Genomic DNA, 27,323 nt, shown 5'->3' with positions numbered 1-27,323 from the left:
GCAGACTCTCTTTGAGGCCCCACTCCTCCACTGTCAGAAGGAAGTGATGCCAGTATATGAAGTAATAATTTCAAAATAAAAGTTTCCTTCAAAGTTTCGTGCTGAACACAAACAGATGTACGTTTCCCTCACACACCAGATTCCTGTTCAACGCATTCAGAATGTTACACATCTTGTAACACCAAAAACAGTATATAAAAAAAAACAGTGCTAGCTTGATGCTAAGGTATATAGGAAATCGCATTTATATGCTAGCAGTCACCATATAATGATATAACTTTGGTTTTAAGCCAGAATTTCAACTTTTATCCCAGAAAGATATCACAGTTAGTCTCAATACTCAAAACTCTAAATGTCAAAGTACTAACAGACACATTTTTCCAACAGGAAACATAAAATAAAACTTCCATGGCTCAAGTTATTGCTTTACCACTTCATGACACTTGATAGCCTACTTCAGTCAATAACCTTTTTTATTTAACCGTAAACTAATTTTGTACACAGTAAAATGCCCTCATCTTTTTTGTTTGTTTGTCGTTGTTTTTAAAATTTTATGTTTAACTTCACATCCTTACATCACTTCCTTCTGACAGTGGAGGGGGTCTCAGAGTGGAGCCTCCAAGAGTCGAATGAGGGGCAGTTAAGGTGAAACGCAAAAGTATTGTTGCATTTCGGCCGTGCATTGACACGGAAACAGCGTTTTAGCCGACCTAAAATGAAAACTTTTGTGAACGGCCTCCAGAGGAGAATTTTTCTGAAATGCTGCCGACACCATTGCCGTGTAAACAGCACTACTTCAGTGGAGATCTACCAAAAGCGGTTTCTGGACAAGACAGTTATAGCGCCAACTACAGGCCTGGCATAGTTGCTACAGCGTCACTCAGTATTTTTCACTGTGTTTTCACAGTGGATAAAACGTTGTTATGTAAACAGGGCCTGAGAGTGTAGGTCTGCAGCTGGACCCCTCTTTTTAGTGCACAAATGAAGCCAAACACCACCTGTGGTAAGCAGGTACAAATCCTGCATTTTGAGCCTAAGAGGATGAAAACGCTTGGACTAAATCTACTCTCATCAGTGAAGCTTTAAGGCAGAAGAAGATGAGTGATGGAGGAATGATAGAGAAACCCTGAAAGAAAGCAGACTCATGACAGGACTGCCATCAGCCTCGACTACTGACCTCCAAAACTTTAAATGTTATGAGCAAAAAGGTCTTCAACCTGCGGCTCTGGAGCCTCATGCAACTCTTTGACTCCTTTGCAGTGGCTCCTTATAGCTTTAAAAAAAATTCTTGAAATAAAGAATATTTTTTTTTCATTCAGAGGGTATCAATGGTTTAAGACAATGACACTAAAAGAAATCATGTGTTAAAATTTTGTTGTTTGTTGTTTGTTTTGAATTTTTTTCAAATAAAAAAAAAACTTTTTTTTTTTAGAATTTTCATTTTTTTTTCAAATTTCAAAATGTTTTGAGTTTTCTGAAAATTTTTAAAAAATCCTTTTTTTTAATTGCAAATTTTTAGAATTCTTCCCAATTTTTGAAATTACATTCTTTTTTGCAAATTCATGAAATTTTGACAAATTTTAGAAATTTCAATTTTATTTTATTTATTTTTTTTTAACTTTTTTTTTTGGATTTCATTTTTTTTTTAAATCTCAAATATTTGAAATTTTAAAATGTTTGAATAATTCTGCAATTTATTGAAATTTTTAAAAATTTTGCAAACTTATGAAACATAAAATTATGGATTTTTCAATTAAAAAAAAAATCTTTGCAAATTTATTGAAAATACAAAACGAAGACATCACATGTACAATTTTATGAACACAAAAAAATCCTTCTTGTTATGATAATTATTCACCATATTTTTATAGTGTGTAGAGTTTTATACTTTTTTTGTCTTTGTTGTGAAGTTAAAGTAGATTTTGTGGCTCCTGAATGACTTTAATCCAGGTGAGCTGAGGGAAAATGGCTTTTATGAAAGTAAAGATTGCAGGCTCCTGGTCATGAGTGTTAATGTTGAATCCAAGAAAAATCAACTGCTTAACTTTCTTTTGCATCAGCTAATACAATCATGACCAACCAGAGAGGACGAGGAGCCTCCTTGTGTGTGTGTGTGTGTGTGTGTGTGTGTGAGTGTGTGTGTTGGTCTCCAGAAGCCACATTCCTAAGCTGGCCTTGGAGAAAGTGAGAGGCTCCTTGAGGAGAAAGAGGGACTCCTGCAGAACAGAATCCTCAGAGGGGTCAAAGGAGGGGACAGCCAGAGAGCTGAGGCCCCTTTTGTCACCCAGGCCTTGTTGGTGCCTCGGGGGCCATATGGACGCCTGCCTCTGTGCACCCTCACGTCAGCCTATTCTTCATCCCCCTCCCACCCCCACCTTCCACCGTCCATGTGGAGGAGTCACGGCCAGAGTGAAGTCAGCTCACCTTCTCTTGTTTTCCATCTCTTGCAACCTTCTATTTATCTCTCAAAACCCAGCTTTAAACCATTTGTTTTTCCATTCCTCATCTCTTTCCTGACCTCACTCCTCGAGCACAGTGTGAAAACCTGGCCATCGACAGCTGCCCCTGTTCTCTGCAGTGCCCCCTCCTCCTCCCTCTGTCCCTGCAGCCTCTTTTCTAGCAGGACACCGGCTGTCAGCTGTGACTAAAGGCCTCCCGAGCTGCTCTTGACCTGAGGTAGACCCAGAACTTTGAGGCCTCTTTAACTTATTCCTGTGAAGGAGCGAAACTAATGAAATTCAGAGTTTAAAAACCTTTTCCTGGCAAAAGAAATTTCAGCTTTGGGGCAACTTGAGGGTGTAGACAGCTCTTCACTGCTCCTCTGTTTCTGTCGGCAACGTATGGAGGCCATTAAAGCAGGTGAAGTCACAGTAAACGGCCTGTACGCCTGAAGTGTGGCACAGTTTCTCTGTTTAAGACATCTGACTCGTGGCTTATGTGGAAACCTTGATATGTGCAGCTCCAGTCGCATATTTTCCTGCTGCTAAATTATTAAAAGCTTCAGAATGACTCAGAAAATGTGAACACTCTTTCCTCCATCAATCAAAAACCAGCCCTTTAAATGTCTCCTCAGTGAAATATCTTTAAATCCTCATTACACAGGACGTGAATCTAAACAAGAGGAGCTTTCACCTGATGATGCACATCATGAAATTAAAGAGGTTTAAAATTTCATCCTGCCAAGGTCAGATCATTGATATTCCACGGGGGGATCCTCAGGGAGCTGTGATGAAGAGGGCACTAATGGATGGCATCGCCCGGTAATTAGATCTCAGACGAGTAGATGGGGAAAAAAAAACACATCACTATCCCTGCAGCTCAAACCCTTTAAATGATTTGAATGATTATAGCGTGGCCAATTTACAGGAGTGTTTACTCAATTTCACACCTGAGTTTAATAATCTGAAAATGTGAATTTTTCATATTGTTTAATAATTTATTGTTACCATCTTTCTTTTTGTGGAATAGTTGCTAAACTTTATGAAGGTTGTGTGCAGTGAATCAGTCACTGTGTTTCAGCAGGAGCTTCCCAGAGTCCAAAGCTCTTTTGGATGTTTTCCTCCAGTGTCAGCCATTCTTTCATTAGCTTCGTGGAGGCCTGGAGCTCCTCATCCTCCTCCTCTACGTTTTTCTCCGGCTTGTCTGGCTCCTGATGACAAAAAGGTGACGAAAAGGAAAAATAAAAGAAATGGCAAACGTGATTGCAGCTAATGGAAAAGAACACTGAGCTCACGTGGGAAAAAAATTTAAATGATAAAAGTAGCCAGAAAAAGATATCTATATCAAAATGTATCGCCATTTTTAACCATAGACTGTTTAAAGTGTGGACAGCGTGGCTCCATCTTTAACCATTGTACAGGTGTAAAGCCAGAATACCCCTGTCTCCTTGTGAAGCCAGAGTCTGCGTAGTAGAGGCTATAAGACACTTTATTTTTTTTTCCTTTTTTCCTTTTTTCTTTCATTAGTTTTTTTTTTCAGTCAAGTCAGAGTTCTGACTTTTTTCATCGAAATTAGAGTTCTGACAAAAATCTTAGATTTCTGGGAAAAAGTCAGAATTCTGGTTAAATTTAGTAATAAAGAAGTCAGAATTCTGGTTAAATTTAGTAATAAAAAAGTCAGAATTCTGGTTAAATAAAGTGATAAAAAAAGTCGGAATTCTGGTTAAATGAAGTGATAAAAGAAAGTCAGAATTCTGGTTAAATTAGGAGATAAAAAGGTCAGAATTCTGGTTAAATAAAGTGATAAAAAAGTCAGAATTCTGGTTAAATAAGAGATAAAAAGGTCAGAATTCTGGTTAAATTTAGTAATAAAAAAGTCGGAATTCTGGTTAAATAAAGTGATAAAAAAATCAGAATTCTGGTTAAATAAAGTGATAAAAAAAAGTCGGAATTCTGGTTAAATAAAGTGATAAAAAAGTCAGAATTCTGGTTAAATAAAGTGATAAAAAAAAGTCAGAATTCTGGTTAAATAAAGTGATAAAAAAGTCAGAATTCTGGTTAAATTTAGAAATAAAAAAAGTCAGAATTCTGGTTAAATAAAGTGATAAAAAAAGTCAGACTTCTGGTTAAATAAAGTGAAAAAAAGTCAGAATTCTGGTTAAATTTAGAAATAAAAAAAGTCAGAATTCTGGTTAAATAAAGTGATAAAAAAGTCAGAATTCTGGTTAAATTTAGAAATAAAAAAAGTCAGAATTCTGGTTAAATAAAGTGATAAAAAAAGTCAGAATTCTGGTTAAATAAAGTGAAAAAAAGTCAGAATTCTGGTAAAAAAAAGGAGATAAAAAAGTCAGAATTCCGGTCAGATAAAGTAAAAAAAAAAAAACAGAATTCTGGATAAATAAAGTAATAAAAAAAGTCATAATTCTGGTTAGATAAAATGATTTAAAAAGTCAGAATTCTGATGCTAAGTTCAGAATTCTGACTTCCCTCACAGAACTCACAGAATTTTGAGGAAAAAAAAAGTCAGAGGCCATGACCCTTTTACGTACTAATCCCTTCTTGGCTCTCCCACTAAACATATTTTACAATCCCCGAAAAAAATGCACAAGAACAGCAGCTGTCAATCATTGGTCAACATGACATTAGGCCTAGTTTTTTAACCCCCTATGACTAATGGAAATGAAAACTTTAAGGAACTTTAAGGACTTTAATACAAGGCAGCCAAATAATATCTTCAAATCACCACTACAATTGAAACATTTCTGTGAGGTGTATTGATTTTTTTTAAGTTTGACCAAAGCCCATCTGGAATGACTGGGGAGATGAATTTTTTGACCTACAGTACAGCCAGCCACCAGGGGGAGCAGTTTTTGTGGCAACCTCACTTAGAGTCAAGCAAGATGATGTCCATTTTTTTTTCAGTCTATGTTTTTAACCATAACCCAGCAGCCACCAACAGAAGTAGCTTCAACTGTTAGCAAACACATTGACAGGCAGTGGCTTTCAATAATAATACTTCCTCCTTACTACGATCAAATCATGTGAATACAGTTTAGAAAGAGAAGAAGGAGACAGAGCAAAGACCTCACAGAGCTCAGCTCAGTCCTCTTCAGGTCAGAATCTGACACTCACCGTCTTTTTCTTCAGCTCATCAACTTCCTTCTTCTCTTTTATCCACAGCTCCTCCCTCTTAGAACTATCCTTTAACAAGTTTTCCTCCAACTCAAAGTATTTCCTCAGATTTGGGATCTGTAGAAACAATCACAAGAGAAAATTAGCAGATTCAACTACTACAACTGTACTACTACTGTTTTCACATTAAATTGAAGGCTAGCAGTGGAACAACACACATGCAGGCATGCTTTACCAGTTTGGACGGTCTCACCTCTTTCCTGGAAGGATGGTAGAGGGTCTTTGGGATTCTGAGAATATGGACCATGGCGAGGTCGTCGCTCACAGCCAGGAAGTGCTGCTTGGCTTTTTAAGAAAACATAACAAAACAAAACAGCTTGAACTTTATGACTATAGAAACTTTTGAACAGGGCTGCAGATGTCTAAAAATGTTTTATTGCATACACAGATTATTAAAATGGGATGAAGAAAAATTAAAAGACAAAAGTTTGCAGCCATGAGGCCAAGAACTCACTCGTGGTGTCGCTCCAAGGCTTGATGCAGGTCATCCTGGCTCTAGTGACGTGTGTGGTCACCTCCACAGGCTCATCCGTCTTCTCCAACAGGTTCCACACCTCAGTGCTGCCGTCCCTTTTCCCAATGAAGAAAACAGCAGGTCTGGACAGGGACCAGCATCCCACAGTGTACTCTGACTCAGAGAACGGGGACACCATAATGGGACCATCCTGGAAGTTGGAGATTGCATGAAGTCAAATATCATCATTGGGTTATCTAATCTGGTGTAAACTGCCACAGACGTCGTTACCGTGACTCCCTCCTTCCAGATAGCAAAGTTCCAGCTTCCTACTGTCAGGATGATGTCTTTGAAGAAAGGTGAGCGCTCTACGGTGTTCACAAACCAGTGATGGACAGACTTGGCAGCTGGTGGAGAAGAGAGACAGGAAGTAAAGGTCAACTGTTATCGCCCAGGAACAGGAAATGCACACCAAGGACAGTTTATCCTCACAGCTCGGTCATTAGAAGGTTAATAACAGTAGCAACATGGCTGCCAAAGAAAACACTGTTACTGCTCAGTAAACCAATATTTTGGAATAAAACAATTACATCGACATGGTTTGTTTTTATTAAACTCTTTGTGGAAATAGTAACCAGAGTACTCACTGTGCTGACTCCCAGAGTCTTCTTTTTCTTGTTTCCAGTCCATGTAAACGATCTCCCCGTCCTGGCAGTAAAAATACATTCATTATTAAAGGGGCTGTGAGGAAAAGTCTCAAAGTCTCCCTTCTAGATATCTACCTGATCATAATCCACACTTTAAAATGAGATTATCAGCGCCAATATTACTGGTTACAGGTTATTTCAAAATGCTACTTCTTAGCTTCCAGATCAGGTTGAGCAGGATCTGATTAATTGACTGCATGTCTAGGTCTCTATGACAACACCACGCCTGCTGCGCTAAATACAGACAGCTACGAAACTACTTACAAACTGACAGTGTTTACTTGTTGTCATGTTAGCCTGCAGATACGTCGGAGCACCGTGCTGCCGATAGCACTACATATAGCTTACTGCTACAACGTTTGCTTGTTGTCACGTTTCAAACTGTAGAGCTACGTAACTTTTCTTTCATTAGTCTAATCTACAAATGAGGATGAGGGCCACAACAAAAAGTTCATTTTTTTTTTCAAACCTTTCTTTTATTTAGAGTAAAATCAGAGTTCTGACTTTTTTCTTCGAAAATTAGAGTTCTGACATAAATCTTAGATTTCTGGGAAAAAAGTCATAATTCTGGTTAAATAACGTGATAAAAAAGTCAGAATTCTGGTTAAATAATGTGATAAAAAAGTCAGAATTCTGGTTAAATAACGTGATAAAAAAGTCAGAATTCTGGTTAAATAACGTGATAAAAAAGTCAGAATTCTGGTTAAATAACGTGATAAAAAAGTCAGAATTCTGGTCAATTAACGTGATGAAAAAGTCAGAATTCTGGTTAAATAACGTGATAAAAAAGTCAGAATTCTGACTTCTCTCACAGAACTCACAGAATTTTGAGAAAAAAAAAGTCCATAACCTTTTTACGTACTAATATCTTATTCGTTCTCCCACCAAACATATTTTACAATCCCTGTTGTATCCAATAAAAAGATGTCTACTTAAAACAAACACACCCCTCACTAAAAGTAATCTAAGACAGTGTGAGACAGACTCTGGGCCAGTCGGTGGCCAATTAAAACAGATCCTCCTCAAAGCATTTTTAAAATAGTTTCAAATAAATACTAAAGTGCTACCTCTCTTTCTAATACTTTCGGACCGTGCAATTATTTTGTTCTGTGGAAAATTTCAATAAAAAGATTTTGATTTAAAAAAAAAAAACTAAATTACTCTGCATAAACTATATATAGTGTAGATTAACCATTTCCTGCTGACAGTGGCAAAAAAATCTTGCAGAGTTTGACTTTGAGACTAAAAAAATATGGGGGTAGTACGAGTGAGGTCGCACATTGGTTGGGAAAATTTTTTTAAAGATGATACCTATTTTTGTAATCCAGGACATATGACAAAAAGTTTCAGTCTCATTTAGAAAAAAATGGGTGCATATCTATCATTCATTTTTTTTCCATAAATTTGATTTTTTTCTTTTACCTCTGCTAAGGAGGTTATGTTTTTAGGTTTGTTTGTCTGTGAACAACATAACTCAAAAAGTAACAAACGGATCTTGATGACATTTTCAGGATGTTCAAAATGGGATAAGAAAGAAGTGATTAAATTTTGGAGGTGATCTGGATCAAGGTCTGGATCCAGGACTTTTTTAAAGGATTCTTTATCATTGTGAGATAAGGAAGTTTTCACCATATGTGTATATAACTCCACCATAAATGGTCAAATTGTTTTGCAAAACAAAACAAGACAAGGTCACCATAATTTCTGACAGATGTAAAAGTACGATCCAGATCCTGGCAATATTCTGGATACTAAGATCTGGAATATGACATATGTACTGGATCATCATAATTTTCAACACTGTCGAGAAACAAATTATCATACAAACCTACAACTAACACCAAATTGTAGCAGACAGTCTGCTGAAAGAGAGTATAACATTAAAGTCGGACTAAAGTGTTGGCGACAATCATAATATGCTTGGTGGAGGTCTGCGCTCTCTGAGTGCTTTTCTAGTTTATTATTGTGCTACAAAGTGGTTCAATCTTCCTACAAAGTCATCTTGTGGTTGAATGAAACACATTCATTTGAATTTTCACCTCTGTTCCTATATAGAGCCTGGTGTTGACGTCGTCCAGAGGAGTTAGTGTTTTAGCTGAAGGCGCTCGGAGCTGGCTGTAGTCTGGGATGACCTCTGAGCTATCACCGTTTTCATGGTTGTCTTCTTTGGGGAAACAGAAAAGAAGAGTTTAGGGTCAAAAGTTCAACCATGTTAGAGCCAGTCAAAACAAGAGTAGAGTTTCTGTAATCTGAGACAAAACTGTGGACTATAAATAAAAGAAATCTCTTCAGGGAATTGTTATCTGAATGTCCAGTCCAATCCAATAAAACATTCATTTTGTTCCAAAAACTTCACAATAAACGGGGAACAGCAGTGAAAACATGAACTTTTTATGTTGGGAAAAACTAAGAGAGAAGGAAAGTGACATATGTGCAGCCTGCTCTGTAATCTGACCATGAACCAGGCGACAGAAGGACAAAAGAAAGGGACGGGTGGGGAGGAGTACAGCTGAGGTGAATGGGCTGGTCAGAGGGGATAAGAGAGGAGAGGGGAAAGAAAGGAGGTGGAGGTGAGAGGAAGGGGGACAGTAAGGGAGAAGGGTGGGAGGGTTGCGATAGGAAGGCCTGTTCGTGATGGAGGAGGCCTTTTCCATCACAAAAGCCCAACTGTCTGTCAGGGACAGAACAGGACTGTCTGTTCACACCCCCTTATCAGCCGGCCGCTCCCAATCAGGTCTCGGCTTCACTCTGTTAGATTAGCTCCTGAAGGTCAGATCAGATTACCCAATCACACATCTTCTAAATCCACTTTCCCCGGTTAAGATGTGTGTAACGATACGAGTCAGACGATACGGCTCCACTTTCAGCATTTTACTCTGCTGCTTAATCCTCTCGAGGCGTTTCCAGCAAAAATGTGCTGAAAATCATGAGGTGCCACTTTCTACAGCGCCCCCGTCTTTAATAGAAACCCAACCCTGCATCTGACTTGGTAGATGGCACACAGGAGACGGCTGACTGCAGAGCCCTGAGACAGGTAGAGCCGACTCAATCAATACCATGAAACATCATCAGTGGCTGAAGTATTAATCACACAAGGATTCATTAAAAGTTTAATAACAAACCGCCTCAGGGGCTTCGGGAAAAGCAGCAGATTTATTGCTTTAGTTAGAGGGAATATTAATTCAACCACCTCCAGCCTCCAGAGCTGTGTTTACGGTGGCAGACCTTCAGCCACACAAAGACCGGCCTCTTCTTGTCCAGCCAGGACACACACCATCATCCCCCGGCCTTCGAGGAGCCTGTGCGGCATATTGCAAAGAGCTGACAGTCAGCAAAGCTAATGCTTTGCAACTATGAGGGCCTTGTTTTGGAAGTATCACTTAATAAAGTGCTATGAAACCCGAGGAGCGGAGAGGGAGACAGAAAATGAGAGTCCCCGAGGGGCTGAGTGAACCCTGCCCTGTGCTCAACCATCCAGAGAAGAATTAAGGAGCCCAGCATCCTGCTAATCAGGGAGCTGCAGTCACAGACACACTTTGGAGTGATTAGTTTCCAGTCTGATGTTGTGAAATAAAAAATAAATATCAACATATCCTTCTCCTTCAATAATAATGTGTGATTATTTCTGGGAGTCTGATTGTGTTTGACTATTACAGATTAAAGCTCAGAAAACCTGAGAGCGGTGCAGCAGACAGAAACAGTCAAAGCCAGACAGCCTCAGGGGTAAAATCCCTCACCTGTGGTCCCACCTGTATTATTATCATTACAGGTGTAGTGTTCCAGGCTGAATTTCAAAGGAGCGACTGCTTTGCTGGTATCGATCTTTGGCAGAGAAACCTGACACATGGCAGAGAAGGAGACAAAGTTTGAGAATCGAGGATAAAACTCAGACAAATGAACAGTAACAAGCATTAAATGAGCCCTTGTTTTTTGTTTTTTTTGCACCGTGTTCCCCACAGTACCTTGAACAGAGGTTTCCATGTGCGGTCCAGGTGTTTGAAGGTGACGGGGACAGTGGCGGGTGTCGTCTGGGACTTCTCATGGTTCTTGCCTGATGCTGAAAGGCTCCACTGTCTGGTGGGTCGCACATCCCAGAACATCAGAGCACTTTGGGAGAGAAGAGAAGGGTTGAAAAACTCCAGGAGCTTTCAAAGTCTGAAACTTTACATGGAAATTTAAAGGAACAAACGGGAATTTACAATTAGGAGATTAATCCTTAAAGCCCTGGTCGTCTTTTTTTTCTGTTGTCATAATACAGTAAATACTTAAGAAATTTGTTCAGGGGGGTCACTATTGGTATTTATGCCACTGCACTGCAAAAACTGAAATCTTATCAAGTGTTACTGTTTCATTTTCATTAGAAATGTCTTTTTATACTTAATATGAGCCACATTCACCTGACCAGTCCAGAAAAATTTCTTGTTTCTAAAACTTACTTGTAGTAATATATTAATCTAGTTTCAAGTAAATTCCTCTTGTTCCATTGGCAGATTTTTTTACTTGTTACAACCATTTCAAAACTCATTTTTGTCTTTAAATAACTGGAAACAAGACATTTTTTCTGGAGTGATCAGTTGAATGAGGCTCATATTAAGTGTAATAAGATATTTTTTACTCAAAAAAGGACAAAAACACTTGATAAGATCTTTTTTTGCAGTGTGGCTCAGAGTAATAGCTAGGGATGCACCAATATAAAAATTTTGGCTGATACCAATATCCGACATCAATATTGCTGCTATGGCTGATAAACAATATTTACCAATATTGGTATTAATATTTGTAAAAAAAAAAAAAAAAAAAAAAAGGCAATCTTAACAGCGATGTTGTGTCAAGGTAGCTCAGAGAGAACAAGCGGTGCGACTGTGAGAAAAGATCATGGAGAGGATTAAAGGATGGAGCGCCTGACATGAATACGATGAAAAAAGCACATTTGTCTGTTTTTTGATCAAAAAACAGGAAGAGAGACATAAAAGAAGAGAGTCCACTTTTCTTAGGTAGTTTTGGTGTTTACAAAGTCAGAGAAAACAAGATTATTTGGATCTTGAAAGATAGTTCAAGATGCTCTGAAAATGACTGGCAGCTAATGAGTAACTATCAGCCCACATTTACATATTGGCTGATACCGATTCTGATACCGATATATCATGTATCCCTAGTAACAACTCCAGTATTACTAAAATGAACAGAAAGTTTGGTTCAAGTATGATGTGGTGGCATTTTAAGCTGAGTTTCTCCTATTTAATCTGATGTGCTATATGACTGCCTTTATACGTGATAAGTGTTTTATTTTATGTCAACTGTGTGATCACAAAGCCCCCCTGCTGGGTAACCTTAGGGTTTTAAGGGTTAGGTATAGCTAGGGTACATATATTGTAGCATGATTTTAGCTAAAACTTATTTTTAAAACAACTTTAATACTTTAATACAACTTCTCTTAAATATCTATGCTACTCCTTGTTAACATAGCAGCACTTTGTGACTGCAGGGCTACTAAGGCAATACTCCCTTCATGCACTGTGCATGATGCTCACAGCTCAAGATCATTAAAGGCACCACTTTAAGAAGACATAAAGTAAAAACAAATCAGATTTTTTTTTTCCAATTTCCTAAGCTTAACTTCCCATGGAATGTTTCTGGAAATTTTCAGGAAGTTTAAACTTTTTTTCATGTAAAGACGTATGTGATGAACTCACGACTAAACGTTGTGGGGGGTGAGACTATTCAACAGAGACCCATGATAATCCATTTTGATCAATATGACAGAAGCAGATGAAAATGTAGGAAACAGCAGAGAATTGTACATAATCATTTGCATGGATTTCCCAAAGCATTTGCACAAGTGACACAATGATGTGAAGATTGAACAAGTAGTTTTCAGAATTCCAATTCTGATCCGAGAAATGAACCAAAGCAACTGAGAAAAACTGTAATTGCAAATGGATTGTAGAAATATTTCTAACAGATCTGCAGCTTTGAGTAAAGAAATCATCTAGTACCTAAGCTGAAAGTTACACAACTTAGAGCGTTAAAACACAGAAAGTCAAATATCTCCACAAATGCCGAGAGAAATCAGTTTAACAGAACGGCATGTATCGTGTAAGATCACACATGAAAGGCTGTAAACTTCATAACATCTGTCTCTGAGAGTTACAAAAGATGTCGAGCTAGCTGCAAAATATCTCACAGGAACATTTCGTTATGTTCAGTACGAGGGCAGCGTGTTACTGTCATCCCGTTTTTGTTTTCATCATGTAAACTCAAGCAGGACCTCGCTGCTCCAGCTGATGCTTGATACTAAGTGTCACAAAGGAACTTGCACTGCTTTGGTTGCAACTTTCTTGTAGTATAGTAGGATTAATATTACAGAATTTAACAGACTGATAAAGAAAAGAGAAATGAAAAAGAAAAAAAATATATACAGAGATGGAGACGAATGATGTTTGTGTCAAACAGAGATTGCTAACCATAATACAAACCCCAGCACAGACAGAAACATCAACCACCGAGCTCACTCTGTGCCTACCCGTCAGGAGAGCAGGTGATAACCTGAACAGAAATGTTGTTCTTGTTCTCCACGGCAACGCCCGTCTTGGTCACCTATGAGAGAAACAGAGAAAAGAGAAAAGAGGGACACAAAATCTTTAGAGGTCATTCAGGTCAAGTGTTGTTATAGACTGGAAGATGTGTGCAGGGTTTATGTGCTCCTGTGGGCCACTTTGATGATTGCCTTACTTCACTTATCCAGTTGAGTGTCATGATTTACCACAGATGTATGCATATGGAAAAAGAGCGCTTAGGAAACCAGACTTATAATGTATTCACTGCTTCATGGTAAAGATAATTTCATAAGAGCTGATTTTGTTTACACCAATCAATCTGTATGAGTCCATACCTCTTTATGTTTATGGCTGCTGGCATTACCCTTTACAGTAATAACTGCAGTTCCTGCACAGAGTTAAAGACTGGCCACTGTAAATATTGTTGATTCATTTTAATTCAGTTTATTTGTCATATGCATTAAATAAAACATACTTAAGTCAATGTAGTGAAATTTGTTTCACCCTCTGTGCAGTAAATAATGGACAGACAGGGATTAAAAAATAAACAGTGGGAACAGTTAAAACCAAATGTTATAGCGTGCTTATCTTCAGTCGTCTTATCACCTGGGAGTGAAACCTGACCTTGATGTGCTGTCCAGATCATTTTCACCAGCTGTATTACTCCATACCTTCCTGTTCATTCTTCAGATTCCTTTCCTCACACACTCAGTGTGTGTCATCTCCGTCTCTGCCTGAACTATAATTTATGCTAGGCTAAAACTAAATATATGCTGGGTGTGAAAGATATCTGAGCGAGAAAGAAGAGCTAAAATCAGGGCTGTCACTTTAAGGCGTAAATTGATTGATTGATTACACCGCAAATTAATACGTTATAAATATTAACACAATTAACTTATTGGCTGCCAGACATTTTCAGAGCATCTTAAACAACCTTTCAAGACCCATATAAGAAGAGTGGACTCTCGTCGTTAATGTCTCTCTTCCTGATTTTGATCCAAAACCAGACAAATGTACTTTTTTTGATCATGTTCATCTTGGGCGCTCCATCCTTTGATCCTCTCCATGATCTCCATCGTCTTTTCTCACAATGGTGCTGAGCTTTCTCTCTGAACTACAGCAAAACATCCTCAGTTGGAGCGTGAGCTGCCTGAACTTTTCTGACCTGCAGCGTCTCGCTGTATGTCTCTGTCATCTCACATCTTCTCCTCATATCCATGCTGAGCTCTCATCCAAAGAGCACACCGCTCTCACCCACAGTAGTTAATGAGCAGGATTTTGATTGACAAGTTCCACCAAACCCTGCCTCCAAAGAGGTCAATGGCAGTGAACCCAGACATTTTTATTATCGGCCAGTTGAAAAAAAGTGGATTTACAAACATTCTCTTTGTGTTTTCATTTGATTAGCCATGCACTACAATTTTGGAATGTCCTAGAATTCAGATTCTTTATTTGGGGACCTAAAGCAGATATGAGATTTAAATGCGATTAATAAGATTAATTAATTTAAAATCCTGTAATTAATTCGATTTTTTTTAATTGCCTGACAGCACTAGTTAAAATATAGAATTATGACTTTGGGCGGCTGAGATTTTAATGTAGCTATCTCTGGTTTGTTGAAAATTGTACCTCAGTATTTACATTACATTTGCTAAAAAAACACAGGAAAAAACTGATGACTATTGCTTTTTTTAATCAAGATATACATTTTTTATTGAGACTTTGAAACACTGATTGGATTCCATTTGCACTTTAATAAAAAAAATGTTGAGAAATAATGGCACTTCATCAGGGTCTAGGTTACTACCTCAGCTAAGGAGGGTATGTTTTTGGAAAAGTTTGTCTTTTTGTTTGTTTGTCTGTGAGCAACATAAGTCAAAACAAACATACGGATCTTGAAGAAATTTTCAGGAAATGTTCAAAATGGGATAAGAAAGAAGTGATTAAATTTTAGAGATGATCCAAATCACGGTCTGGATCCAGGAATTTTCTAAAGGATTCTTTATCATTGTGTGATAGAGGCCATTTTCACCATATGTGTATATAACTCCATGACAAATGGTCAGATTGCTTTGCAAAACAATACAAGACAAGGTCACCATAATTTCTGACAGATGTAAAAGTACGATCCAGATCCCGGCAATATTCTGGATACTAAGATCCAGAATATTCATATTCATATTCTGGATACTAAGATCCAGAATATGAAATATGTACTGGGTCATCATAATTTTCAACACTGTCAGGAAACAAATTATTGTACAAACCTGCACTTAACACCAAATTGTAGCAGACAGTCTGCTGAAAGGGAGTATAACATTAAAGTAGGACTAAAGTGTTGGTGATAATCACAATATGCTTGGTGGAGGTCTGTGCATGTTTGGTTCTTAAGTTATTTCTCTTCCCAGCCCCTCTGCCCCTCGGCTCTACATACCTCAAACGTTGGTGGCAGCCACTGGACATCAGTAATTGGCGCTTTGTGGCTGCTCTCTGTGGAAGAAACTGCACAGTAGCACACGACAGGAGTCTTTTCTTTGCTGTCACCGAGTTCCTGGTGGGAGATCAGACATCAAACATAGCGTGTACAGTGAGCTCTGACAATTTAATCTGGATTCAAAGACTTCATCAGGAGGATTCAGAGTTATTCAAATCACGCTTACAGTGTTAATATGTGACACCGAACTCGACAACTGTGTCATCAACCACAAAAATAAGACCAGAAGTTCAAGATTTAATTTGGTACAGTTGGAACTTGCACTTGGAGCATGTTTTGACCATAGACTGTATATAGAGTGGACAGCGTGGCTCCACCTTTTATCATTGTACAGTTTTGAAGCCAAAATTCCGCCGTCTCAGGCGCAGCCATTGGTAGCAATTGCAGCCAGAGTCTGCGCAGTAGAGACGCTGAGAGATTCTGGGAGAATCTGAGTGGCACTGGGGACAAAAATACTAATTATTATTTTTTCTTTCGAGAGTGTTATCACTTCTTGGCTCTATCTCCCGACATATTTTAGAATCCTCGGAAAAAATACACGAGAACGGCAGCTGTCAATCATCATTTAACTTTACGTAAAACCTTGTTTTTAACCTCCCATAACTAATGAAAACAAAACTTTTCAGAACAAAGAGGACTTGAATGAAAGACAGCCAAATTATATCTTCAAAACATTTCTACGAGGTGAGTTAATTTTTTGAAGTTTGACCACAGCCCATCTGGAATGACTGGGGAGATGGATTTTCGAACTTATACTGCAGCCAGCCACCAGGGGGAGCAGTTTTAGTGGAGACCTCACTTTGAGCCGAACAAGCGGACATCCAATTTTTCTAAAGTCTATGGTTCTGACAGCCTGTTTCATTGGAATAAGATCTTTGTGTGCTAAGTTCGAGGGCACATTGCAAAAAACTGAAATCTTATAAAGTGATTTTGTCTTGTTTTCAGGAGAAAATGTCTTTTTAAACTTAATATGAGCCACATTCACCTAAATAGTCCAGAAAAATGACTTGTTTCAAGTTATTTAAAGACAAAAATGAGGTCTGAATTGGTGAATTAATAAAAGTTACTTTTATTAAGACATAATTCCAGAATCAGGCAAATTTTTGAGCAATTTTTTTCTTGTTACATTGGCAGATTTTTTTTACTTGTAACAAATGATCCAGACCTCATTTTTGTCTTTAAATAACTTGAAACAAGACATTTTTCTGGACTGATTAATAAAATGTGGCTCATATTGAGAATGATAAGACAATTTTTACTTAAAATAAGACAAAACACTTGATAAGATTTTAGTTTTTTGCAGTGAGGTTTGTCGGTCTGATGGTTGTTGAGACCGGCTGCAGTTTGATTTGAAAGGTGTGAACTGAAAAAAATCATAAACAGGAGTTTTTCACTTCTCCTCTCTCTGATAAGCGAGCAACAGGTGTCGTTTCAGAGCCGCTTTCGTACCACGCTGTTTGGAAATAAAGACTTTTCACTGATACGACCGCTATTGTTTACAGCACAAACACAAGGCACGGCAGTGATTAGATTTGCTTGTGTGTTATCGGGTGGAAGATGGGAGGGGGGCGTGTGTAACAGCTGGAACTGTGTGCTGATGCTGTTGACTCTGGGGAATGAAGAGCAAACAAGGAAAGACAGAGAACACAGGGAGGGAATGGTCATCGGAGAGGGGAGAGCAGGAGAGGAGGAAGTGAGGACAGGGATGGAGACATCTGTTCCACTGTAGAGGCAATAAAAACACAAAGCCAATGAGGGTTGAATAAAGGGGGGATATGTGTTTGTGTGGACACAGAAGCTGAGTGGAGGATGTCAGTGGAGGTCAAGCTTTAAGGAGCAGATCTGGTTTAATATTTGGTGTTTGTTGTCTCTACAGGTTACGGTACATTTAATCTTCCTGCTGTGTTGTGAGTTTAAACCTGAGTGCTGGCTTTTTTCACGAACCATTACCTCTGTCCTCATGTCCTCTTCTTTATTACTCTACATAACACCATATCAATAGAGCTGGTATGCTATAAAACATTAGTTCCTGATGCTCCTGGGCCAAGGAGGAACCCACTCATGTGTTTTTTTTTCCACAGTCAGATCACTTCAGCTGGACTGTGGTGTTCATAGGCTGCTCGTGTGTATCAGCAGGGTCATGTAACAATTTAACTCACTCTTTGATTCACTCCTGGCATTACTATGTTTATGGAACTAGCTCTGGCAGCTGTGGCTGGCTTGAAAAGGACCATTAGGCCACTGCATTCCCATCTAATGAAAGGGTGAGGAATAGGAGAGAAGCCAGGATCCAACGTATCATCATCTCTCTCTGTCATACAGCTCCACTGATGAGTGCAACCTGTCGTTTACAGCAAACACGCTGCCTGCTTTGATAAACTGACGACCCATACTTGAATAAACCGAGGTGATCTCATTTTCAGCTTAAGAACTGCAGTAACTGATACCACGTGTTATACATCAGCGCAGATACAGGACACCATACTCAAATAAGAGACAGGATACTTACCAAGATGTCAGTGTTGACAGAAGACTTCTTGCCATCAGGCTGTAGGTGTGTGACATGAGCGGAAATATCCCACAACACAACCTGAGACAAAAAGCAGCATCAGTAACTGGAGAACAACACTGAGCCGGGTTTAAGATGCTCACAAAGACCGGATGTTTACAGAAAGTAAAAAGATCTGACAAACCTAAATGAAAGACTGTATGATGGTCTTAAATTTTAACTACTAACTGAGAACCACGGTGGCTGATAGGTGTCAGACGATTTGCAAAAACCAACAACACGAATGCAAAAGCCACAACAGATTGGAAGTGCAGCCACAAGAGAAGTTAAGAGGACACTGTAAAGTTGTCAAAGTAAGTAAATGATTGTTTTCTTTTTTACGATCAGCTATGATAAATTTAGCTTTAGAAGTATTTTTCCAGTCAATGGGAAAATATAAGTACTATGAAGGTAATAATAAGGTGACATCCTCAAAGCTTTTTTTTTATCATGGATAAAGTAAAAAAAAAAAAATTACTTATTTTTGCAACTTTTTTGTGTCTGTAAGGAAAACTACCTTTTTAACTTCTGCTGTGGCTGTACCTCACCTATCTTGTTGATTATGCATTCAAGTTGTGGTGTTTGCGTTTGTATTATGGCTTTTGCATTTGTGTTGTAGCTTTTGCATTTGTGCAAAAGTGTTTTCATTTATGTTTTGGCTTCTGCATTTGAGTGGAAGTTTTTGCAATTGTGTTTTTGCACTCGCATTTGTGTTGTAGCTTTTGCATTTATTTGTAATTTTTTGCAATTGTGTTTTTGCACTTGCTTTCTTGTTGTGGCTTTTGCTTTTATGTTGGAGCTTTTTCATTTGTGTTGTGGCTTTTGCATTTGTGTTGTGGCTTTTGCATTTGTGTTGTGGCTTTTGCATTTGTGTTGTGGCTTTTGCATTTGTGTTGTGGCTTTTGCATTTGTGTTGTAGCTTTTGCATTTGTGTTGTGGCTTTTGCATTTGTGTTGTAGCTATTGCATTTGTGTTGTAGCTTTTGCATTTGTGTTGTAGCCTTTGCATTCGTGTTGTGGCTTTTGCATTTGTGTAATAGCTTTTGCATTCCTGCTTTTGCTTTTGCATCAGTTTTGTGGCTTTTGCATTCATGTTGAAGTTGTTGCATTGGTGTTTTTGCAGTTGCATTTCTGTTGTGGCCTTTGCATTTGTGTTGTATTATTTGCATATGAGTTGCAGTTTTCTTATTTGTGTTAAAGCTTTTGCATTTATGTAGTAGTTAAAGCAATTGTTTTTTTGCACTTGCATTTGTGTTGATGCTTCTGCATTTGTGTAATAGCTTTTGCATTCCTGTTTATGCTTTTGCATAATTTTTGTGGCTTTTGCATTCATGTTGAAGTTGTTGCGTTGGTGCTTCTGCACTTGCATATGTGTTGTGGCTTTTGCTTTTGTGTAATAGCTTTTGAATTTATGTTGTAGCTGTCTGGCCAGTTTTGCAGATATTGTATTTTTGTTTTTGCTCTTGCATTTGTGTTGTAGCTTTTGCATATGTGTTGTAGCTTTTGTGGTTTATATTCTTGCTCTTGCATTTGTGTTGTTTCCTGTTTCTTTTTCATTTTTGTTGTTGCTTTTGCATTTGTGTTATAGCTTTTGCTTCCCTGTTTTTGCATTTGCATTTGTGTTGTTGCTTTTGCATTCCTGTTTTTCATTTTCTTTTGTGATGTGGCTTTCGCAAATCATCTGACACCCACTGGCCATTGTACAGAACAGCTAGGAAAACCAGAACAGTGGCAAAGCTGAGCAGCACCTGGCCATTAACGCAGCCGCCAACGATAATATTTGGATCAGACGGGCTGAACTCAAAGGCAAAAATGTCATCTGGGCACTCCAGCAGCAACTGCAAACAACACAGAGGAGAAATATTATATTTCAAAGTCGACTTTCCCTGTTATTTGATTCCCTTTCAGAATATTTATGTTTTCCAGCCTCTCCACACTAAGTTCAGCTTCTAATCCACAAAACCAAACAGCAGATTTTAATCCTTCAGGCACAGAGGGGGAAAAGATCTGAGAGGGGCAGGATGATATTACAGAGAAGTTATTTTCCACCAACATGTTTGACTCTTCTGGTTTTTTAAATAAGCAGCAGAGTCAAACTACAGCCCTGATTTCGCCGTACTAAAGAAAACATTGGGTTACCTTGTATAAAGTGTCACAGATTCTTCGCCTTTTGATTATAGCTCCAGCTGACAGTGAAACAAAGTATGACACACGCAGCGGAGAGCACATACGTCATTCAGAACTCAGATTACTTTGAGTGATCTAACAGCTCAGTTTCATTGATTGGGAGCATGGGTCAAATCAATGGAGCCTCTCAAATTTTGCTAAAGCAAATAATGGTCTGAAATGACAGCCCTGGGCAAATCTTTGTCTAAGAGTGTGTCAAACAAATATCGGACAATAGCACAGAGAATTTATCAGGAAGAGAGAAAAGATGAATTTAAGACGATACCACCAATTCTGTGTATTTCCATACCTGAGGACTCAAGGGGTCTTTGAGGCAATAGAAGAGAATAAAAGAAGGTTTGACAGTAAAATCGTTCAACTGCTGCGCCTTTTTTTCTGTCAGCGCCACAGCAATCACACCTGGCACATCAAAAACACAAGAGACAGACAATCAAATGAATTCATTACAGTCACAGTTATTAAAACTTCCCTTATGTGTATTTACTTACAAACAAAAATCTGTACCAACATTAACTTAATCTGATTGGTAATTAAATGTCTCAAAAACACGACTGAATCAGTAATCTGACCAAAATAATGTTATTGGGTTTTTTGATGATAGATTTTACCGTGGATGGTTGGATGCCACTTCATGCAGCTGATTTTCTTGTCCTTACTGTGGCTCTGGTTTGCCAAGGATCTAAAAAGCATCAGACCTTCAGACACCTGCCCACCCCAGTCGCCGTCTTCAGCTGCTAACCCCAGAGTGCTCCAATCGTCAATAAAGACATTCATGATCTCTGCCTGCTGGAGGACGTGCAAAACCCTGCAAAATATAACAAACCTAAAATACAGTGTCTTTTCAGATGTACATTACTGGTTATAACTAGTGCTGTCAGGGGATCAAAAGAATTAAACAAATAAATTAATCTAATTAATTAATCTAATTAATTCATCTAATTAATTCATCTAATTAATTGCATTTTAATCTCATATCTACTTAAGGTGTCCAAATCAAGAATATGAATTCTAGGACATCACAAAACTGTAGTGCAGGACTAATCAAAGAGAGACAGAGAAGAAAAGATTTGTAAATCCACTTTTTTCCAACTGGCCAATATTAAAGTGATACTCCGGGATGGAACAAGTTGGGTCTTATCACAAGGTTTAGGGCAGAAATTACCCCTACAGCAGTGTTTTTGTGCAGCAGAAGCCCAGGGCGCTCGCACCAAACACCCCCTCCCTGCTCGTCAGCCGCTTTCCTCTGCACTCAGACGGGGCTATTTTTTACTTGACCAAAAACACAAATAAACGGACTCCCACCGAAAAAATCTGATATGTGTCTGCATTCATGCTTTATTTAGAGAATTTTCAGCACGTTACTTTCACACAAAAACACCACTAAATAAGGCTCTAGTTCTCATCATGTCTCTTCGTCCTGGCAGACTACCTGCGTTTGTTTATATCTGGCGCGCGAACTGATACACTAAGCGGCGAGCGTCTCGTAGCCAGCTGTGGCTCTGCAGCGGAGGTAGCCCCGTTTCACGACACAATGAGAACTAACTATCACTTTGAGTTACAAAATTGTAGAGCATGACTAATCAAAAGAATAAACGTAGAAGAGAAGATTTGTAAACCCACATTTTCTTCAACTGGCCAATATTAAAATGTCTGTGTTAACTGCCATTGATGTCTATTAGAGGCAGGGTCTGCCGGAGCTTGCCAATCAAAAACCTGCTCGCTATCTACTGTGGGTGAGAGCAGTGCACTCTTTGGACCAGAGCTCAGCATGGATATGAGGAGAAGATGTGAGATGACAGAGACATAGCGAAACGCTGCAAGTCAGTAAAGTTCAGGCAGCTCATGCTGAGGATGTGTGGTAGTTCAGAAAGAAAGAGCGGCGCCATCATGAGAAAAGACAACGGAGATCATGGAGAGGATCAAAGGATGGAGCGCCCGGGATGAACATGATCCAAGAAAACACGTTTTGTCTGTTTTTTGTTTCTAATGGACACAGACATAAAAGAAGCAAGTCCACTCTTCATAGGTAGTTTTGTTTTTTACATAGTCATAGAGAACAAGATGCTCTGAAAATCGCTGGCAGACAATTTGTTGATTACGTTAATTTTTAGGATGACTTTCAAACTTTTACCTGGGAGTCACTGAGTTGAGAAAGTTCTTCAGGCTCTTAGAGTTAAGGATGGTCTCTCTGTCTTCCTCATTATGCTCCCTTGGCACGTACTGTGTGGAGATATTTCTCTGAGCCCCCCTGTAAAGTCCACAGAAATGAACTGAAGTGAAACAATAACATCTGGTAGAGGGCTCATCTGATAAGGTGTATATAAAATACATTTAGACGATCTGATTGATTTAAATTGAAATAGATTTAATGGTGTGTGAAGTGACAAACATCTTTTATCTTTCTGAAACAAGTAAAATCACCTCAGCAGTCTGGCAGGTCTTAGCCGAACCTGTAAGTGCTCTCCCCACCTACAGAACAAATCAATTTCTGTGCACTAATTTACTGGCATACCGCTGTGTTTGAGTGCTGCTGCTCTGCAGTCTGGGAACAGCCAGCATCCCGCAGTCCCTCTGCATCTGTTTGATGCTGAATCTGCTGTCTTTATAGGAAGGGCACTGTAGGAAACCATCCTTAGCATCTGCAGAGCTGCGGTCTGAAAAACAGACGGCTGCCCCAAACGTTCTCCTCACTTTGGAGAACTTGAAACACAGCTGACGGCAAATAAAGACAGATTTAGGAGGTACAATAAAAGCACAAGTGAGGCTGTAAAAAGTGTGATCAATCTGGATATATTTGAATGTGTAATTCATACACTGCAGTACCTTTTCTGGGGTCTCTGTAATAGATTCTTTCTCGATTTCCTGCTCACTGCCTTGAGATATCCATGGTCTTGGTTCTGGGGTTTTACTGACATCATTTTCAATTTCTTCTGGTGTCTCAGGCTTCGGGGGCTGCAGCACGAACAGAGGATTAAAATGATTTAGAGCAAAAAGAACATGCAACTCTCTCAAAGACGAAGATAAGCTTGAGTTCACACCTTTCAAAATGTGAAGCTTTAGAGAAGCAACGTGTTTCATTTATCCTTTATTTTTAGATATACACAGTAGCTGAGAAGGCAAATGCACTTTTTGATGCTGGTAGCCATTACTCTTCATTAGAAAATCCTTGTTGTTTACTACTAATAAAGGAAAGAAGTTAGTTAAAAGTGTGAAACCCCTTTACTGATCAAATGTTGAAAAAAAAAATATGGCTTTGGCATAGGTGAAAATGTTTTCACGGTTAAGGGTCAATCCTAGTGGTTGGTAGGTGTCAGTGGATTTGCAAAAGCAACCACACGAACTCAGAGGCAAGAACACAAATACAAAAGCTACAACACAATGGAAGTGCAGTCACAAGAAAAGTTAAGAGGACAGTTTTCCTGATGGACACAGAAAAGTTGTAAAAGTAAGTTAATGATTGTTTTCTTTTTTAACATCAGCTATGATGAATATAGCTTTGATGCTAACGTTCTCGATTAATAAAGCTAAAGATGACGTATCATTCCAGTAAATTAAAAAAAAAAGTGCTTTAACAGATATTACAAGGCGAGACCCCTACAAAGTTTTACTCATCACAGATTAAGTTGAAAAAAGAAAATCAATTTGCAACTTTTCTGTGTCTGTTGGGATACCTACCTTATTAACTTCTGTTACACCTATTTCTGTTGTGTTGTGGTGTTTGCATTCATGTTTTTGCTCTTGTATTCATGATGTGCCTTTTGCAAATTGACTGACACCTATCGTCCACCGTAGTCTTATAATATCAATAATATGATACAACATATATGATATCTATGACGTAGTTAATGTTGCTAGGTGCTACCCTGTTGTGGCAGCGCTCTCTTCTTTGTCTGTTTTTTGTCATTTTTTCATCTTTTTTTTTCGTCATCTCTCCATTTGGAGTGGACCATTTCTTTGTATGGCTCATTTGTTGGTCATGGACACCAAACTGGTTTTGTCTTTAGTGATACTTAATTGTCTTTAGTGATACTTAGTTAATATTTTTTCTCCTGTGTTCGTCTGGAGATCCTACATGTGATCCTACATGTACAATGGCCGCATTGTTAACATGTGAAATCAGCTGTTAGCAGCCTGTAGCATGTCAATGCTAACTGGTGCAAGGCCTGATGTTTCCCCACATCGATCCATCCATCGCTATTGGGAACGTAAGATCTATCTCCAATAAGATGGACGAGCTAGCCGTGCTAACCCAGCAACAGAGGGAATACCAGAAGGCAGAGTAGCATCATGCTATTCACAGACATGGCTAACAGAGCTAACACCAGACACCAGCGCCACATTGGAAGAGCTTCACCTGCTGTGAGCAGACAGGATCCAGGAGACAGAGACTGAACAGACTGCTGAAGAAGCTCAGTCCTGGACCCTGTGGAGGTGGAGACTGGCTGACTGGACAATGATGGACAAGCTGTCATCATCTATTTTATTATTATGGACCTTTTTGCACTTTCTATACACTTTCTTACTTTGGTTTTCTTGATTGCTGCTGTGACTCCTGAATTTCCCTTTAGAGATAAATAAAGTATTTTCTATTCTATCTTATTCTTTTAATTGTATTTGTCCTGATTACTGTAGAAAGACTGCATACTTGTTACAGAATGTAAATCTCTAGCTAGTATTCTGGATATTAGTAAAAACAAAGTGTGAACCTTGGTATCACAACAAACCAGATGGTAACTCACATTGAGGATCCTCTCCTTAGCTTCCGGTGTCAGAACCAGGTAGAAGCTCTGGCCGTAGGTGAAGTCCCTGTCAAAAACCAGTAAGATCTCATCCTCTGGATAGTCCTGTCAGATAAAAGAATTTATGACAGCGATTTCATGATAGCGTTTCTGTAGAATAATTGATGTGGTGTGCTTGATTCGATTTGAGCTGCCACAAGAAAGCTTTGTGCATAAGTGCTTTGGCTGGCAGAGTTAATGCTGAGGTAAGATGTGGATTTCAGATATGAAGCACGCTGGTTTGAGGTTCAGTAAAGCAGAGAAAGACAGACGACCACAGACACATCATCAAAGATCAGATGAGTCTGTAAAGGTCCCTCAGGGAGATCTTTGGTCTCATTAGAGTAATGAGGTGTAGTAGGAGTGGACTGAAAACATAAATTCAGAGTGATGGTCTATTTAACCTGGCTCACACACAGGAGGGGAACTAGGTTAAAGTGGTTACCGCTCCATTCCCACAGCACAGTTACCTTTACTGAGTGATACGTCTAACAATAGATCAGCTCACCCGAATGGTCTGCTTCACAGGGCTGAAATCGGACACTGCTGCCCTCGTCTTGATGTCCTGCACGATGTCGTCTATTCTCAGGAGCTTGAACGGGCTCTCCCCTGTGACGTCCTCATCAGCACGGCAGCCAAAGAGCTCCTGAGTCGCTGATGTCAGTACCATGGGGAAGATGTCATCGGGGTGATCTTGGAGAGATCAATACAGTAAAGAAAGAATGAAAGATGGAAGCAGAGAGCTTAACGTCCAAAATCTGGATTTTAAAACTTGAGACTTTGAGAGCAAACAAAGGGAATATTGGATTCTGTTTTGGGAAGTGTTGGTGTGTAGATAAATCACTCAATATGAGCAATACTGGTTTGTACTTGGATGACTTTTAAAGATTTTAAATGCTAATTTTAAAGGAGCTAGGTGTGTTTGATTGGGCATTCGCTCTCAGAATTTTCTGGCAGCCTTACATCAGTATAAGAATGTCATCCACACTGATGGTGGGTGATCTTTGAGACCTTTCTGTTCCCCTAATTTGAGCGGTATATATATAGGATATTTGCATTTTACGGGATAGAAAAACAGGATGTAAACATAAACTACTCTTCGGGTAAGCTAAAAACAAACAAAAGAAAGATAAACAAATACAACAGTGATGAAAACAGAGGCGTAAACATGATGAGGCACAAACATGGGAATGTAGAGATACCACAACTTTCAACCTGAACCATATCTGTCGAGGGATATTTGCACAATGCACAGGCTTAAAGTCATCATCGCCTGCGGACTCTGACACAGATTTTTGCTCCTACTTTTGGGATCAAACACACAACGCCTCTGATCCTACACCTGCCCCTCCCTGCAGGGTGGACCACATAATATCACAGGATGAAACGCAATCCTTCTCGATGGCTCGGACGCAGAATGCTGCTGTATTCTCAGCTATACTGACTGATCAATAATGCATGAATCCTGGACGTACGCAGCTCAGTTACAGAAATCCATCCTGTATTGTTTCTATATTAATCTGCAACGCGGCACTATCACCACAACAAAGTCTCTTCTCAATCTATGCAGTGTTCTCCGTATATAAAGCCAGGCTCGGTCCAGGGAGCACTACAGTAAACAGGGCTCTGCATAATGATAGTTTTCATCCTGCTTGTGGTCTCTCTCTTCAAAGTCTTTCCACAAGGTTGCTGAGGGGACGCTGGGAATGCTTAAGTACAGCTTAAGTAACCACTTCCCAGTTGGGTGTGTCAACCTTCCCCACTCACACCACTTAGGCCTCGCGCCAAATCATTGTAGTGGAAACTCACACCCTTCATTTCACACAGTTATGTGTCAACTATGGCATTTGTGTTCATGGGAAATATTTGCTTGAGAGACAAAGAGAGTGTGATGTGCAATGTTCCATAACCCTAAAGAATGTGATTAAAGTGACTGGTAGGGTACGATGCAGAGATATTTTAAATTTGT

The 27,323-nt window shown here is 39.0% G+C and overlaps 1 protein-coding gene across 2 annotated transcripts; it reads right to left on the bottom strand.

The window, feature by feature from the left end:
• Positions 1-1,976: 1,976 nt before the first annotated feature.
• On the bottom strand, positions 1,977-26,042 carry dnai3 (dynein axonemal intermediate chain 3). 2 transcript variants are annotated; one of them, XM_074667798.1, is made up of 20 exons: positions 25,863-26,042; positions 25,316-25,420; positions 23,400-23,528; positions 23,089-23,288; positions 22,708-22,824; positions 21,185-21,381; positions 20,866-20,975; positions 20,138-20,227; positions 18,352-18,432; positions 15,783-15,899; positions 13,315-13,388; positions 10,754-10,898; positions 10,529-10,628; positions 8,831-8,955; positions 6,732-6,792; positions 6,376-6,491; positions 6,085-6,295; positions 5,824-5,915; positions 5,571-5,687; positions 1,977-3,649 (listed from the first exon to the last, which is right to left on the bottom strand). In XM_074667798.1, exons 1-20 carry the CDS (start codon positions 26,022-26,024, stop codon positions 3,506-3,508), a joined length of 2,493 nt encoding a protein of 830 aa, XP_074523899.1. In that variant the 5' UTR covers positions 26,025-26,042; the 3' UTR covers positions 1,977-3,505. The 2 variants fall into 2 exon arrangements, with proteins under 2 accessions (XP_074523899.1, XP_074523900.1); XM_074667799.1 differs by having other exon boundaries at positions 8,831-8,952.
• Positions 26,043-27,323: the final 1,281 nt, after the last annotated feature.

Source organism: Halichoeres trimaculatus, unplaced genomic scaffold, assembly GCF_033239565.1.
Source record: "Halichoeres trimaculatus isolate MK-OKI-2021-1 unplaced genomic scaffold, fHalTri1.1 fHalTri1_scaffold_4, whole genome shotgun sequence".
NCBI classification, from domain to species: domain Eukaryota; kingdom Metazoa; phylum Chordata; class Actinopteri; order Labriformes; family Labridae; genus Halichoeres; species Halichoeres trimaculatus.
The sequence above is the reverse complement of the archived record's forward strand: the minus strand, read 5'-3'. Positions and strand labels throughout refer to the sequence as shown.

Excerpts from the sequence above, each read along its gene's own strand:
- dnai3 (XM_074667798.1), bottom strand. The coding sequence starts at position 26,024 with ATGGTACTGACATCAGCGACTCAGGAGCTCTTTGGCTGCCGTGCTGAT. Across the intron at positions 15,900-18,351 it reads CTGTCAACACTGACATCTTG|GAACTCGGTGACAGCAAAGA; the intron begins GTAAGTATCCTG and ends ATCTCCCACCAG. Across the intron at positions 8,956-10,528 it reads TAATACAGGTGGGACCACAG|AAGACAACCATGAAAACGGT; the intron begins GTGAGGGATTTT and ends GTTTCCCCAAAG.